This window comes from Sabethes cyaneus, chromosome 3, assembly GCF_943734655.1.
Source record: "Sabethes cyaneus chromosome 3, idSabCyanKW18_F2, whole genome shotgun sequence".
Classification (NCBI taxonomy): Eukaryota; Metazoa; Arthropoda; class Insecta; order Diptera; family Culicidae; genus Sabethes; species Sabethes cyaneus.
Genome location: NC_071355.1, coordinates 105,593,370 through 105,609,635, shown reverse-complemented (window position 1 = coordinate 105,609,635; position 16,266 = coordinate 105,593,370). Strand labels below are relative to the sequence as shown.

Here is a 16,266-nt window from a genome sequence, read left to right as displayed (position 1 = left end):
ACAAACAGACGGGACACTCACGTTAATTCCATCGTCCAATCAAAAACCACTGATTTTTCAAAAAAGCGTGTTTCGCAACATGGCCACACCGCGGCGCGCGATTGTTGCTTCGAGTTTTCAGAATAAAGTCATACAAATGTAAAAACCCTACAGCATAAAACCCGGCAAATGCAAGCTACTCCGCAACATGCATAACAGAGGGTGCTAGTGTGCAAGCAAAATGTGCAGGACGATGGTTTTTAAAGGATTTTCTTCTATGTGTCATGTCAGTTCGTCAGTGGTACAACCTTTAGGGCTGTATACTTTGCAGTTTTTTGAAAACTGAGACGTTTTGCATGGACGATGGAACGCAAATGTCTCGTCTGTTTGGCTTTCATTCAACACTTGATAAATTTTTAAACTGGGGCTAATTGTGATATACGTAAAAAAAATCATTACATAGTAAATACACTGTTCATTAAAGCGAAATATATATTCAGATAATTATAATATTCTACCTGGAACTTATTTCCTAAATGCTATTTTTAAAAGCTTTATCACAGGTGCTTCAAAAATTACAGATACAAAATAAGACATGATAAATGAAATAACAGCGTTCCCGAAGAAAACAGTTACCTAAAATAATACAAAAAAAAACATTAAAATATATCAGTCTAATAAACAATATGATCGTTTTTATAGCATTGATAAGAACCTTTCACAGAATCCAGCTTTTTACGCGCTATAATGGTGGCCGCTATAAATTGTTTTCGTGATATGCGAACAATCTTTTTGACAACTCTGCATACATAAAATCTGGCCCTCTTCTCTTGCAACACTACCGTGCTCTTTTCTTTCGTTTACGTCAAAGAAGGAGAGCAAAAATGAGCGAAATGTAAACAAAACTATTGCTCTCCTTCTTTTGCGTAAACGAAACAAAGAGCAACACTGCCGTATAGGAGAAGAGAGCCCAGTTTTGATGGATGCAGAGTTGTCAAAAAGATTGTTCGCATATTACGAACACAATTTATAGCGTCCACCATTATAGCGCGTAAAAAGCTGGATAGCGCGTAAAAAGCTGGATATACATACTATAGTTACTATATATATAGTTCGGGGGATACAAAAATCGGGAGCCAAATAAACGTCAAAAGCGGAGCCAAACGTTTTTCAAAATTCGGATTGTGGGACTAATGTTAATAAACAATCTTTATTTTCATAGAACTAGTCATTTCCAACACCCACTAGCGATTATTTTTCGTAAAAACCTGCACATTTCTCCATAATTTCAAATTAAATTTCAAAATCAGGGTTGCCAATTCGCCTGGTTTTCTATCCGCCGAACTATATTGGCCTTGCCAGCGTTGAAAGAGATTTCGAAGGCTGCTCGCACTTACAGGAAATCCCGTGCCGAACTGTCAACTAGGCATGGGCGATACTGGTAATCGATACCTTACCCTAGAGCAATGTGATATATACAGGTGTGGCAAAGTTGGTTAAGTGGTGTTAGTGCAATGAAGAAATTTCATCATGGTGTGGGTGAAATCGTAAATCGACCAATCACGATGAAGCGTGACGTAAAACTCCAAAAACAAACCCCATTGTCCGACGCGGTTTATTTTTGTAGTTTGAAGTCCGTTTTCTGATTTTTCGCTACTAATACCATCAAATGTCTTCATCTGCCACACCTTTTTAAACCTCATTGACCCTAGAGAGCCTTAGAGAGTCGCCATCTGAAACAAATAATCTAGCAACAATGCAGTTGCGTATATCAGTGTTGCCCCACGCACAGATTATTCGGTGATCAACAGGCATTTGGAATAAATAACTGTTTTAAAATCTTGATATGTAATTCCTTTTTAAGATAATTTTACTACAGTTAATGGTCGTACCGTAAATAGTTATGCTGCTGTTGTCTGTTATTGCTTATTCTTTTGAGAACCAGTGATTTAAATTAAAGATTTTGAGTTTCACGATGCTACATATAATAATAACATAGTCAAGGAACCTTTCTTTAAAGCTTTTATTTCGAATAATTCATAAATAGCTGCTAAAAATTTAGAAAAATCTGCTCAAAAAATATTCTCAGTTTGAGATGGCGCCTCTCCATCTTTAACAGGCTCTCTAGTCGTTATTCTTTTGAAGGCTCTCTAATCGGTGTTTTGACAAGTCTCCTGTTCAATTGGACTTACTTTTGACAACTGATTCTGCTCGGTTGGAATTTTCGGTTTAAGAAGGCGACTCTCTAAGGCTCTCTACCTTACCCTAAAGTATCGAGTATTTTGGCATCGATACCCCCGGATAGAGTGACTATATACAGAGTGGCGACAATGTCAAAATTGGAATGATAATTATCTGTCAGTGTCATTCCAATCGAGCAGACAACCTATCCAACGCGTATGCAGGAAAGAGAAAGAAAACCCTAGGATAAACCGCATTGCATACATTTGGGATGACTTGGCGCCACTCTGTATATAGTCACTCTACCCCCGGATACCAATGAGTAGTGGTATCGATACTTTTCAAGCGATACTTCTAGGTAGAGTGACTATATACAGAGTGGCGACAATGTCAAAATTGGAATGATAATTATCTGTCAGTGTCATTCCAATCGAGCAGACAACCTATCCAACGCGTATGCAGGAAAGAGAAAGAAAACCCTAGGATAAACCGCATTGCATACATTTGGGATGACTTGGCGCCACTCTGTATATAGTCACTCTACTTATAGGTAGAGTTACTATATACAGAGTGGCGACAATGTCAAAATTGGAATGATAATTATCTGTCAGTGTCATTCCAATCGAGCAGACGACCTATCCAACGCGTATGCAGGAAAGAGAAAGAAAAACCTTGGAAAAACCGCATTGCATACATTTGGGATGACTTGTCGTCACTCTGTATATAGTCACTCTAATTTAGACTAACCGTGTAAACGGGTGGCTAAGCGTCACTATTCGAGAAACGGCCACCCACCAACATTTACGGTTGCCCAGCATGAGACCCTCGTAGAGCGAGGTTCTTTTTATCTCGAGTTCGAGAAGCGAAGTATGTTGGCAGATTTAAAACACCATGCGTTCGGTTTGAAACGTCTGATCACCATACCTACGCATAGACCTGATACTTGAAAACAGCATTTGATCTTGCTACAGCAGACAAAATGACGCGAGATTTTCATCAGTGGCTAAGTCCAGCTTCCACATGAAAATAATTGTGAACGATTAGACCCAGGTAACCAATAAGCATTTCCAATGCAATTTAAAAGCAAGCCAATAAGCATTTAAGTTGCCTTAAATGCTATTTAAATGCTATTTTGGCAAAATATGCGGCTACTTTACTGCTAGCCCTCTTATAGTGCTGACAATGCTTATTTGCAGCTAGTTACCAACAAGAAGAATTTAAATGCCAATTTGCAACAGTTATGCAGTCAAAAAGCTGATAACAACAACCTGCAGTATAAAACGCCAGGGATGCTAATAAACGACTGATTTACTGCTTATTTTAATGCTTATTGGTTACCTGGGGAGTGTTTCTAGCTGATTCCGGAGTCAGCCTCTCTGGTAGGAAAAGGACTCAAACTATTAGAACTTCACCAACCAAAGACATGAGAACCCCCGCATGGAGGTTCGTCGCATTATCTCTAAACTAGAAAACTATCAAACTAGAATTATTTAAGTTCGGCCCTTAACGAAACTATTCGCTCTTAAATTGTAAGTTATTTATTCACTGGTTTTTAATAACTCGTGGAAAACTTTAAGTCGCATGCGCATTAACAAATTAACGAAAAATGTACTTATTCAATACCCGAGTTTTTACTTGAAGTTTACCGTTGCTGCGGGTTGTTGGTGTGGGAAATTAACATCCGCGTCACGCAGATCCCGATACTGCTTTTTCTGCGTACAGCGCACAGTGTGCACTAAATTTGTTGGTTTACTCAATGGTTGCTTAAGCTGGTTGGCTTAGGCTGAGCTTAATGGCTAGTTATTAAACTATGCTTGTTGCTGTTTGATATTATTCAATGTTACCGAATTCTTTTGAGCCAACATATCTCGTACAGGGCGCAAGTTGACGGATGCAACCGGATGCAATGTCCGGCGTTGTATCGTGCAGGGAAATCTTGATACTGAACGACGGAACAAGAACAAACACTGGTACAATCTGTTCAATTGAAAGATATCCTATACGTGGTATCTTAACATACCGCCTCTTGGCAATAATAGGTGTCATACCTCTCGTAGCACATTTGTCCGTTCGAAATACGGTTGCATACCGGGGTTGTGGGAAGGAAAACTGCCTATTTAAGGGAAAAGATTAATGCTAAGCTAGACTTGTCGAAAATCTTCATGCATTTTATCACATTACATTATTGCACATGCATTAATCACGATGTGAACAAAATTATGGCCCACTCGCCTCTTTCACAGGTAACATCAAAGTAAAAGATCAAGGCAAGGTGATCCTTAGATAGGCCGTCCCTGGTAACCGGAAAACTGACTCACGAGGTTCTTTTGCGCGGTGCTTGAAATTGTACTTTCGGTTAAAGTTGTCTTCTAGCGAACAGTTTATATAGCTAGCCAACCTCTCCCGTCTGCACACGGGTTATTGGCCGTTTTCGGCAGGTCAAATCCTCGGTAGCGTTAGCTATACAGGCAAATCAAGCAAAGTAAGCGAGCCCCTAGAATCTCATTCTAATGTTACATTAATTTAATTAATTTTATAAAAATGTTATGCATTGGGGTCCAAATGACTTACCTTGCACTCAAGGTAAGCTAGGGAATATTTTGTTGACTAATGACCACTTCAGTTCCGGAACATTAGTTAAGAGCAGAATAGAATGCTGCATCAAAGCATCCGTCAGCGTGAATTTAATAGTTGACCCATGGCCAAAACTTTATACTTCAATTAGTCTAATTTTATTAAGTCAATGAGATTTGATGTGCAGCAAGATGTATAACATTTCGCCGAATACCGTTTCGCGGAAAACCAATTCGCGAATGACCATAACGCGGAATATACTATTTTGTGGAAAACCATTGCGCGGAAAACATTTTCGCGGAAAGTACCATTTCGCGGAAAACATTTTTACGGAAAATACTATTTCGCGGAAAATTTTTTCGCCGTAAATACTATTTGGCGGAGAACCACCGTTCATTCAGTTTGGAAGCCGCAAAAAGCAGCTTCGCCGCTTTGTATCTCTGCGGGGGGGGGCTGCCCCCCCGCAGTTGCCGGCGCTTCCGACGGCGGATCACCGGCGAACACTCGCCGTTGCCTGCGGCCGGCTTGCCCTGAATCATCTAGGAAACGTTTGCTACTAACATGGTTTTCCGCGAAACAATATTTACCGCCAAATGGTTTTCCGCGAAATGGTTCTTTCCGCCAAACGGTTTTTCGCGGAATAGTCCTTTCCGCGAAAGGGTTTTCGGCGTTTTGGTACTTTCCGCGAAATGGTATTCCGCGAAACGGTACTCCGCGATATGGTCTTCGGCGAAATGTTATACAACCGCTAAAATTCAAAAATGTCCCCAAAAACCAGGTACTGCATGTTCCGGAATCGTCAATGAAGTGGCCATTTGGTTCCAAATGTCCCCATTTTATTTCCATTAGTCTTATTTTATCAAGCTGATGTGATTTGATGCGCCGTAAGATGAATTATTGTCAATTGCAAGGAAAATTGTACCATCCAAAGTGCGATATCGCTCATAAAAGTGCTATTTTGCATTAAATCGTTTCGGTATCTTCGGCGCACTTATTGCTTGGAAGATAACGAAAAAGTGCGCCGAAGATACCGAAACGATTTAATGCAAAATAGCACTTTTATGAGCGATATCGCACTTTGGAAGGTACAATTTTCCTTGCAATTGACAATATCTCAAAAATGCAAAATTCCCCCAATAACAGGCAGTGGATGGATGTTCCGGAATCGACGCTGAAGTGGCCATTTGTCAACAAAATATTCCTTAACTTATTGCTAATTTCAACGAAAATTGTACCATACAAAGTGCGATATTGCTCATAAAAGTGCTATTCATTAAATCGTTTCGGTATCTTCAGTGCACTTTTTCGTTACATGCCAAGCAATAAGTGCGCCGAAGAGACCGAAACAATTTAAGCTAAAATAGCACTTTTATGAGCGATTGCGCACTTATTGATTGGACAATTTTCCTTGCAATTAGCAATAGCTTACGTGCAAGTTTGTGGTCATACCTTTCAAATGAAGCAAAGAAAACGAATTTCAGATTTAAAGTAGATGATTGAGAGCAAGCTTAAAATTGGTCATTTTTCCCTAATGCAAATGTGTAACTTTTTTTTTGCAGCGCTTCTTCTAGATGTCGTTGAAAGCTGAAACTCCCCCACAATGCTAGTTTTACAAAATTGGGAAAAGTTAAAAATATTCAAGTCTCTACAGTGATACAAATCCGTATTCGTACGGCAACATGCAAATTTTGTTTTTTTACATTTGAAAGTTTAACAGACATTTTAGGGACATGTTATTTAGGTAAAATCATAGTGTCAGATGTTAATTTTAAGGCATGATATCTGATTTTGGAAAAATATTTTTTATTAATTTTGAAAAAAATTATAAATTAGCGTTTGAAAAAATGCACTCAAATTCATATTCATACGGCATTCGAATTAACAGTTTGGATTTCGCAGATGCGGCTTAATTTCAAAGATTAGTAATTAGTATGGTATCCCTTGGTCATTGCAACTGCCTTCAGTCGTTTTGGAATGCTGTCTACGAGTTTTTCCGTGTATTCGGTGGGAATTTGATTCCATTCGTCCTTCAAGTGCTTTCTAAGATTGTTTTTGCTAGAAATCTGACGGTTTCTAACTTTTTTGTCGAAATATTCCAAAAGGTTTTCAGTGGGATTGATGTCTGGAGATATTGTGGTGGAGTATCAATAAGTTTTGAGCAGTTGTAAAGTAAACATGTGCGTTTCTTAAGTGCTTTGTGCTTTGGGTCATTGTCTCGGTAAAACCTGAACCTCTGACTAAATCCCATTTTGTTAGCACTTGGCTTCAAATTTTGCTTTAAAATTTCCCAATAGACATTTTGATCTATTATGCCATCGATGAAGACTAAATTGCCAACACCTTTAACCGTAATCCACCCCCTTACCATCACTCCACTCCCGCCGTGCTAAACCGTTGCTTTAAGAACATCCAACAACCATCAGCATCCTTCCACAAGTATTTTAATACCGGCATCTACACGAGTTCGTTGGCGTTCCGTGATGTGATTTTACCTACTCGTTTGTTTGTCTATCGCGCAATTGAAAAACTCTCAAAATTCAAATTTATCTCACATAATGGTAATTGTCGTTTTAGTGAAAATATTCCCCGTACCGTTGGGAACAAAACGCGCTGCACAATTTTCTAGCAGTTTGAAATTGTTGGAGGCAAAAAAAATAATTTTGCACTCGCGATCTGAGATCAGCTCGCGACGAATTTGGCGACGATTTCGTCCGCGACAGTTACAATTTATCGCGTTCGATAAGGCGGAGAATTTTCAATATTGCGGAGTTTCCACCTATTTAGAGTCCCACGCGAAGATTATTAGCGTGGTTATTTTCTGCGTTTATCACACATGTTTGCAATTTAGCAATTTGAACCATCAGTTTTTCGTTATTGCCTCCCCACTGAACCCCTCCTTGCTTGACAATCATAGTTTCAGTGTATTTAGTAAGTACAGGATAATTATTATTAAAAAATGTATTTGCGTAGGACTCGTAAAATTGCTGCAAGGTACAATAACATTTTCATCTTTTTTCTTGCATTTTGAAAAAAAAAGGTTCGATACCGGTGGTATCGATACTTTATCGCCGATACTTCGATACTTGGTATCGAATATGGGTAAGTATCGCCGATACCAAGGTATTCGATACTTTGCTTAGTATCGCCCATCCCGTCCTAGCGCCTGTCATCGAAAGAGGACGATGGGCCGAGTAATTCTACGAGATGAATGAACAGAACAAAAACAAATATGACAACTGTCCTGTCACGGTCGCCAATGTGAATGCTCTGATACCAGTCGCCATTACACAACGCTCCGGAGAATTACTCGACACGGGAAACTGGTTTGCTCACAAAGTACGTCTTACTAGAGTGACTATATACAGAGTGGCGACAATGTCAAAATTGGAATGATAATTATCTGTCAGTGTCATTCCAATCGAGCAGACGACCTATCCAACGCGTATGCAGGAAAGAGAAAGAAAAACCTTGGAAAAACCGCATTGCATACATTTGGGATGACTTGTCGCCACTCTGTATATAGTCACTCTACGTCTTACCTGTCCTAGCGCCTGTCATCGAAAGAGGACGATGGGCGAGCGATTTTGCCAATTCGCTATGTAATCACAATACGATCTCTTGTACTCTCATGAAATTGCCTTATGCAAAGTTTGTGAAGATTTGGTGCAGTTTTTTCTATCCTTTTCACTCTTTAACAAACCTGTGCACCGACTTCACAAATAGAACAAACTTGGTAAGGTGGCAGCACCGTTTCGCGCACATAGCGAATGCAGCTCCACGACATCGCTAACTTGGTCTACAGAGTTTGACAGTACCCCCATTAAGTTGGACCCCTCAGTATTGTACCCCAAACAACAATGGCCGTCGCATTGATTTTCTATGAAGTGGATTTCCCGCCCAGTACTTTTGACGGTTCAGATTCAGTCACAGAAAAATGGCGACGTGCCGGAGGGTCGAGCGAATGTTTATGACAGGCGTATGAAACTGAAGGGTAAAGAAGTAGCTAACATCTTTTTACGCTTCCTACACGTCCGACACAAAAAGAAAAAAAGCAAAAAAGTAACTTTGTTCGGGAGCTTACCAATACAGATTCATCCGAGGCTGAAGTTAGAGCGGGCTACTCGCAAATACATTTTGTCCGAGGCAAAGTTTGTTGTGGGCTAGATGAGATGTTGGCTACACGAAAAATGTATGGGAATGACATTTGTGACAGTGGGATGGTTTATGATGACTTCGCATGACAGCGCTGCCAATATTTTCGTTAATAAGGAGGAAGGAATCTAGAAGCTAGAGAGCCTTAGAGAGTCTCGTATGCACATACCTCACAGACATTTTTCCTTGATTCGTGAAGACTTTTCAAAAAATCATCTGGCATCCCTGTACAGAACATAGCAAAACAACCAACGGGGTAACAAACTGACAGCTCCCATATATCCCGCATTTTGCACCTTACTGGACACCGCAGTCTAAAACTGCGACTGGCACAAAAAGTGCGACAATTGAGCTTGCTGACGTTTATCGTACGCACACATTGACGCGCGATTAAAAGCTGTCGATTTACAATCAGCAAGATAAATGTGCAATTTAGTAATACGCGCATTTCAAATGTAACGCAAGATGAGCATTTGCTTCCATAATTGATGCTACAAAATTGAACGTTTTCCTATAGAAATAATGCATCACTTATTATGGGCGGCCCGAAAATGCGATTGCAGCGCCGCTCACAACACTGGTAGCAGTAACGGGAAACATGCTCTGAACTGTCATTACAATAGGGGGTAGAAAACAACATAACCTGCAAATATCCAGCGATGCTAGCGCCAATACTTGTCTAGGGACTATAAGGGCTGCTGTATACACACAATTTAGGAACTAAGTTGATTTCAAACCTGTAATATATACTAAATTGTTCAATTAACAACTACCGTAGAGATGATTTAGTTGCAATGAAACCTAATTTTACTGGAAGTGCATGAACTTTGGCACAATCTCAGCCCTTCTACTGTTTTACCTGACTCACTGCGAATATACGTGATATTGAAATAAAACGTAACCATACGTTTTATTTGTTTATAACACATATGCAGCTAATATCGATAACAAACGATTTTTTATAAGTTGTGTCTTTGTTATTGCATTTAACTTGTAAAAAGTTGCATAAATAACAATTCAGTTTCACAATACAATCATTGCGTACTACGGGCACTTGAAATATAACGTTTAACCCTTTATAAGGCCGTGGCAATTATTTTGCCACCAACGAAAAATATTTGTTTTGCGTCTACAATGACATCAATATAATTATAAAGGCAAAATAAAAAATGTTTGTTGGTGGCAATATAGTTGCCACTGCCTTATAAAGGGTTAAGTACGTTATTTCTAGTGATCAAAATTAACGATTGGCCTTGCCAGCGTTGCTGATATTGTTCAGGGTTTTGCGTGAGAAAAAAAGAAAGGGAAGTATTTTTGCTTTTGTCAACACTCACGCGTTGACAGTTCGGCACGAGATTTCCTGTAAGTGCGAGCAGCCTACGAAATCTCTTTCAACGCTGGCAAGGCCAATATTTTCGACACAAGGGCGATATTTTTCGAAACCTTTCGAACCAACACGATCCCGCGAACATAACGCATATTCGCAGTGAGTCAGGTAACACAGTAGGGGGTGACATTGTGCCAAAAACATAAACTTAAGGTAGATACCTAAACAGTGAACATTACCATGTTTTAAAACAATACACATACATATCAGTACGAAGTAGTTCATATGGGGCCGTCCATGAACTAAGTGGACTATTAGGGGCAGGGGGTCGGCCAAAAACAACGCATCATACAAAAAGTATGAACGAAAATAACCCGGTGAGGTCTGAAATAACTAAAAATGAGTTCGTAGTCAATGGACAGCCTTTATATATATGGAGATATATGGAGGGCGTGTATCCTAAAGGGGCATACCTATTTGATTATTTAATAAAAGTAACCATTACTTCGTTCGAGAACCCGCGCCCCCACCCCCCCTCTCCTTAAAATTGGCAGTTTATAAACGGTATAATATATTTGTCTTATATTAGAGTGTTTATTCAAAGCATTTGAAATTTCCAGAGAAAAAGTAAAAATTAGTTTAAATTATTTAGCAGACCTATGATGTTGCTTGCTACAAAATGGATGATGCAATCTAATCTGTCACAATATTGTGCTCAATAGTAAAGAATGTGAGTGTACTGGTGTATACTAACGTATTTTTGTTGTGTATGTGAAATCCACAAATTGGATCGATCATTATGGCTTGGCACAATCTCACCCCCGTGAAGCTCGAGAAGTACAAAGTTTGGAAAAATATTATTTTCGTGATCTAAACTTATCCAACGCATAACAACCTTTCAATACATTGTAAATGATTACTTTATATACCTTCAAAATAGCAAGTTGATGCAATTTCTTGTTTGGGTTGGCTTATACGGGACATTTTTCACAAGCGTTATTTCCGAGTATTTCTGATAACGGAGATCTTTTATTATAGAAGTTATTAAATCAAAAAATTTCGAAGACTTACCTTTTGCGACAATTTATTGCAAAACTTACGTTGTCTGTACATTCGGGTCAATTTAACCCCAAAATTCAAACTGCTATATCTCAGCGAAAACTTCTTCTCTTTTGACATGAATGGCAACAGACACGTAAGTTAGCGGCGTCGATTCACTGTCTCTTCCTCCGAGGAGGTTTTACTGGTTTACTTTCACAGCTTAACGCTCGTTACATAGCAGAAAACATGGCACATACGCAAAAATTGCTGTTTTATTTGTATGAGAATCTCGAACCCGTTTAAGGTACAGTAGAGCATCTTTGCTGTAAAAATATTTCATTGTATGAACCAGACGCCGCGTTTCAATTTTTGAACAACTTGATATTTAAAAGCTTCCAAATTATTCGAAGCTCTCAAATTACTAATTTAGGAAACAAGATCAGCGCCCGGCAACGTCAGTTATAATAGTAAATCGTCACACAACGATGAAGTAATGAAGCTTAGTTTCCACTGAAGCAGTGCCGTTTCGTTTCAAAACAACAAGCATCAATGAAGCGGGTTTCATCTTATTTATTGCCTGACTGTCAGTCGTCGTCATTTGAAATGGCTACTAACTTCAGCTGAAGCTTGCTTGAAACGTTCTGTTCAACAAATGAAATTAATCGCTTCATGTATGCAGCGAAGGTAATAGAAAATCAGCTTCATTTATTTGTTTCGACGATGCTGGGCTCTGATCAGAATACGAGGATCTTTGCACTTTTTAAGAATGCTCGCCTGGAAAGAATTTGAAATATTTTCCAAGCCTTTCGAGTGATACATTGATTGAACAAGTAGATGGAATCTCCAAGTAAATATCTGCGAATACTGGTATTGATAATAAAGAAGAGAAGGTATATGTGAACGATGATGAAGAGGATGAAGCTATGCAAGGGTTCCGGACAAATTCGTAAAGAGACTGAGGAAACTGCTGGAAGCTAGAATAGCGGGGGTTTTGAAAATAGTTAAAAGCGGGCATCCCTACTATAAATTTAAAGAAATGTAAGGAAAATTCCTGATGCGGTTTTAAGCCGTTTGTCATACTTCTATGAAAGTGGAAGTTTTTTCAATTGTTGGAAACTTTGGCAACAAAAATTCGTTCTAGCAAAGATTTATTTTCCTCACTAAGCGTATTATATCTGCTTAAATTTTACTTTGCTAAGCAACAATACTGAAGCTAAAGCTTGAAAATAAAGACATTCAGTGAAAAACATCAACATTTCTATTGATTCCGAATAATCTACCAATACCGGTATTCTACCGGTATTACCGGTATTTTATACGCCAATACCGAAATACCGATTTTCACCAAAATCACCCAATACCGACAACCCTACTTCTGCCAGGGCAAGTTATAAGAGTGGTACTTGCTTGAGGTGCGAATGAAGCCTCTTATTCAAGGGCTAACTTGTTCCGCTTCCTGGTTCTAGGAACGAGATTGCTAATGCAAAAAGTAGTAAAGAACACGGCTGGTAAACGGCTGAATAATGCGTACCGTCGGTGCCTTGTGCACGTGTAGGCATAAAATAGACCCTACAGTGGTTCATAGCCTCTTATTCAGCAACTCCTATTCCTACCGCCTCGTGGTACCAGCCGGGATACGAGCAACTTTGGTGGAGATCGGGTAACCAACCCCGGTGGAAGCCAAGGTCGTATGCTGACAGGAAAGGAGGGCTCTTTCGAGCTTCGTTGGCCCTCCGGCGAAACAGGGGGTTGGTGTAGCAGGCTTTGCAAGCCGTCACCACGAAAAATACTAAAGCATGGAACGAAGAACAAATATATTCTTACTGGAACAATCGGAATAGACCCACGCGACGAAAAAGGACTATGGATTGGAAACTCGGGACGTGGAACTGCCGATCTCTCAACTTCCAAGGGAGCACTCGAGTGCTCTCCGACGTATTGAAGAGCCGCAAGTTCGACGTCGTAGCGCTGCATGAGGTGTGCTGGAAGAGCTCAACGGTACGTACGTTCAGAGATGGACATACCATCTACCAGAGCTGCGGCAACACACACGAGCTGGGTACAGCTTTCATAGTGATGGGCGAGATGCGGAAACGGGTGATTGGGTGGTGGCCAATCAATCCTCGAATGTGCAGGTTGAGAATCAAGGGCCGATTCTTCAACATAAGCATCATCAACGTGCACAGCCCTCACCTCAGAAGTACTGATGACGACAAGGATGAATTCTACGCGCAGTTGGAGAGTGAATACGACCGCTGCCCAAAACATATCAAGATCGTCATCGGGGATTTCAATGCTTAGGTCGGCCAGGAGGAGGAATACAAACCGGTGATTGGAAGGTTCAGTGCACACCAGCGAACCAATGAAATGGGCCTAAGACTTATCGACTTTGCCGCCTCCAAGAATATGGCCGTACGTAGTACCTTTTTCCAGCACAGAATCCACCATAAGTACACCTGGAGGTCACCAAATCAGACAGAATCACAGATCGACCACGTTTTGATCGACAGTCGGCACTTCTCAGACATTATCGACGTCAGATCCTATCGAAGCGCTAACGTTGACTCGGACCACTACCTAGTGATGCGCCCAAGACTCTCCGTTGTGAACAACATTCGGTACCGACGCCAGCCTCGGTTAGATCTCGCGCGGCTGAAGCAGCCAGACGTCGCCGCAAACTACGCGCATTCACTCCAAGCTGCGCTGCCGGAAGAGGACGAGCTGGACGAAGCCCCTCTCGAGGACTGTTGGAACAATATCAAAACAGCCATCAGCAGTGTAGCGGAGAGCTCCATCGGGCATGTGGCCCGGAATCAGCGGAACGATTGGTTTGACGATGAATGTAGGAGGGTGATGGATGAGGAGAATGCTGCGCGGGCGGCCAACATGCGCTGTGCCACACGTCAGAACGTGGAAAGACACAAACAGAAGAAGATGCAGCGAAACCAAATCTTTCGGGAGAAAAGCGCAACCTGGAAAAGCAGGAATATGCAGAGTTGGAGCGGCTGCATCGTTCTCAGCAAACGCGGAAGTTCTACCAGAAACTGAACGGATCCCGCAAAGGCTTTGTGCCGCGAGCCGAAATGTGTCGGGATAAGACTGGCAGTATTCTGACGGACGATAGTGAGGTGACGGATAGGTGGAAGCAGCACTTCGTCGAACACCTGAATGGCGCCCAGGCGGAAAACCATGGTGGCGGGGAAAGCGATTTCGACGGTGCAGCAAATGGGGAAGAGGTGCCAGCCCCAACGATAGGCGAAGTTAAGGAGGCCATCATGCAGCTAAAGAACAACAAGTCAGCTGGAAAAGATGGCATCGGAGCGGAGCTTATTAAAATGGGACCAGAAAAGCTGGCCGTTTGTCTGCACCGACTAATTGTTAGAATTTGAGATACGGAACAGCTACCGGAGGAGTGGAAAGATGGGGTTATCTGCCCGATCTACAAAAAGGGCGACAAGTTGGACTGTGAGAACTATCGAGCGATCACCGTTCTCAATGCCGCTTATAAAGTGCTGTCCCAAATCATTTTCCGCCGTCTATCACCAATTGCGAACAGATTTGTAGGAACTTATCAAGCCGGCTTCGTTGAAGGTCGGTCTACAACGGATCAAATATTTACACTGCGCAAATCCTCCAAAAGGGCCGTGCATACAGAGCTCCCACGCATAATTTATTCGTTGACTTCAAAGCCGCATATGATACTATCGACCGGAAAGAGCTATGGAAAATCATGGACGAGAACAGCTTCCCCAGGAAGCTCATCAAACTGATTAAATTTACGATGGATGGTACACAGTGCTGTGTTCGGATTTCGGGTGGATTGACAAGTTCATTCGAATCACACAGAGGGCTTCGTCAAGGTGATGGTCTTTCATGCCTGCTGTTCAACATAGCGCTACAAGGTGTTATGAACCGAGCGGATATCAACACGCGGGGCACGATATTCAACAAATCTAGTCAATTCGTCTGCTTTGCCGATGACATGGATATTATCGGCAGAACATCTATGGCGGTGGCTGAACAGTACACCAGACTAAAGCGCGAAGTAGAAAAGATTGGGTTAAAGGTAAATACGTCTAAAACAAAGTACACCCAATTCTTTTTTTGCACGGATTTTTTTTACACGGATTTTTTTTGCACGGTTTCTCGAAATAACACGGTTTTTATAAAATTTTACCAACAACAGTTGTACACCCAATTCTTTTTTTACACGGATTCTAGAACGCGGAATTTTTTTTGCACGACTTTTTTTGCACGGTTTCTCGAAATAACACGGATTTTTTTACACGGTATCTCGAAATAACACGGTTTATTTTTGCACGGTATTTTTTTACACGGGACGCATCCCCCGTGTAAAAAAAGAATTGGGTGTACATGCTGGCCAGCGGTACTGAGGCCGAACGACACCGCTTGGGCAGTAGTATATTGATCGACGGCGATGAGTTTGAGGTAGTCGATGAATTTGTCTACCTTGGCTCACTGGTAACGGCGGACAATGATACCAGCCGTGAGATTCGGAGGCGTATTATCAGCGGAAGTCGTGCTTACTATGGGCTCCACAAGCAATTGCGGTCGAGCAGACTAAGTCCCCGTACAAAGTACACCCTGTACAAGACGCTTATTAGACCGGTTGTTCTCTACGGGCATGAAACATGGACAATGCTCGAGGAGGACCTGCGAGTGCTCGGAGTCTTCGAACGACGAGTGCTAAGAACGATCTTCGGCGGCGTACAGGAGAACGGAGTATGGAGGAGGAGGATGAACCATGAACTCGCACAGCTCTATGGCGAACCCAGTATCCAGAAGGTAGCTAAAGCTGGACGGATGCGATGGGCAGGGCATGTTGCAAGAATGCCGGACAACTACCCTGCAAAGATGGTGTTCGCCTCAAATCCGGTAGGAACAAGACGACCAGGAGCACAGCGAGCAAGATGGTTAGACCAGGTGGAGCGAGATCTGGTGGAGAGTACTCGGTGTCCGAGGAATAGCGGTAGCGGTAGCCCTCAACCGAG

General features: G+C 41.5%; 1 protein-coding gene across 1 annotated transcript in view; it reads right to left on the bottom strand.

Annotated features, from left to right (window-relative positions):
- Nucleotides 1–503: 503 nt before the first annotated feature.
- Nucleotides 504–16,266, bottom strand: part of LOC128741459 (nose resistant to fluoxetine protein 6-like) — a 132,230-nt gene continuing 116,467 nt past the window's right edge. The window contains exon 9 of the mRNA XM_053837286.1: nucleotides 504–615. Coding sequence (XP_053693261.1) covers nucleotides 505–615 — 111 coding nt within the window. The 3' untranslated portion in view covers nucleotide 504. The remainder of the gene's footprint in view (nucleotides 616–16,266) is intronic.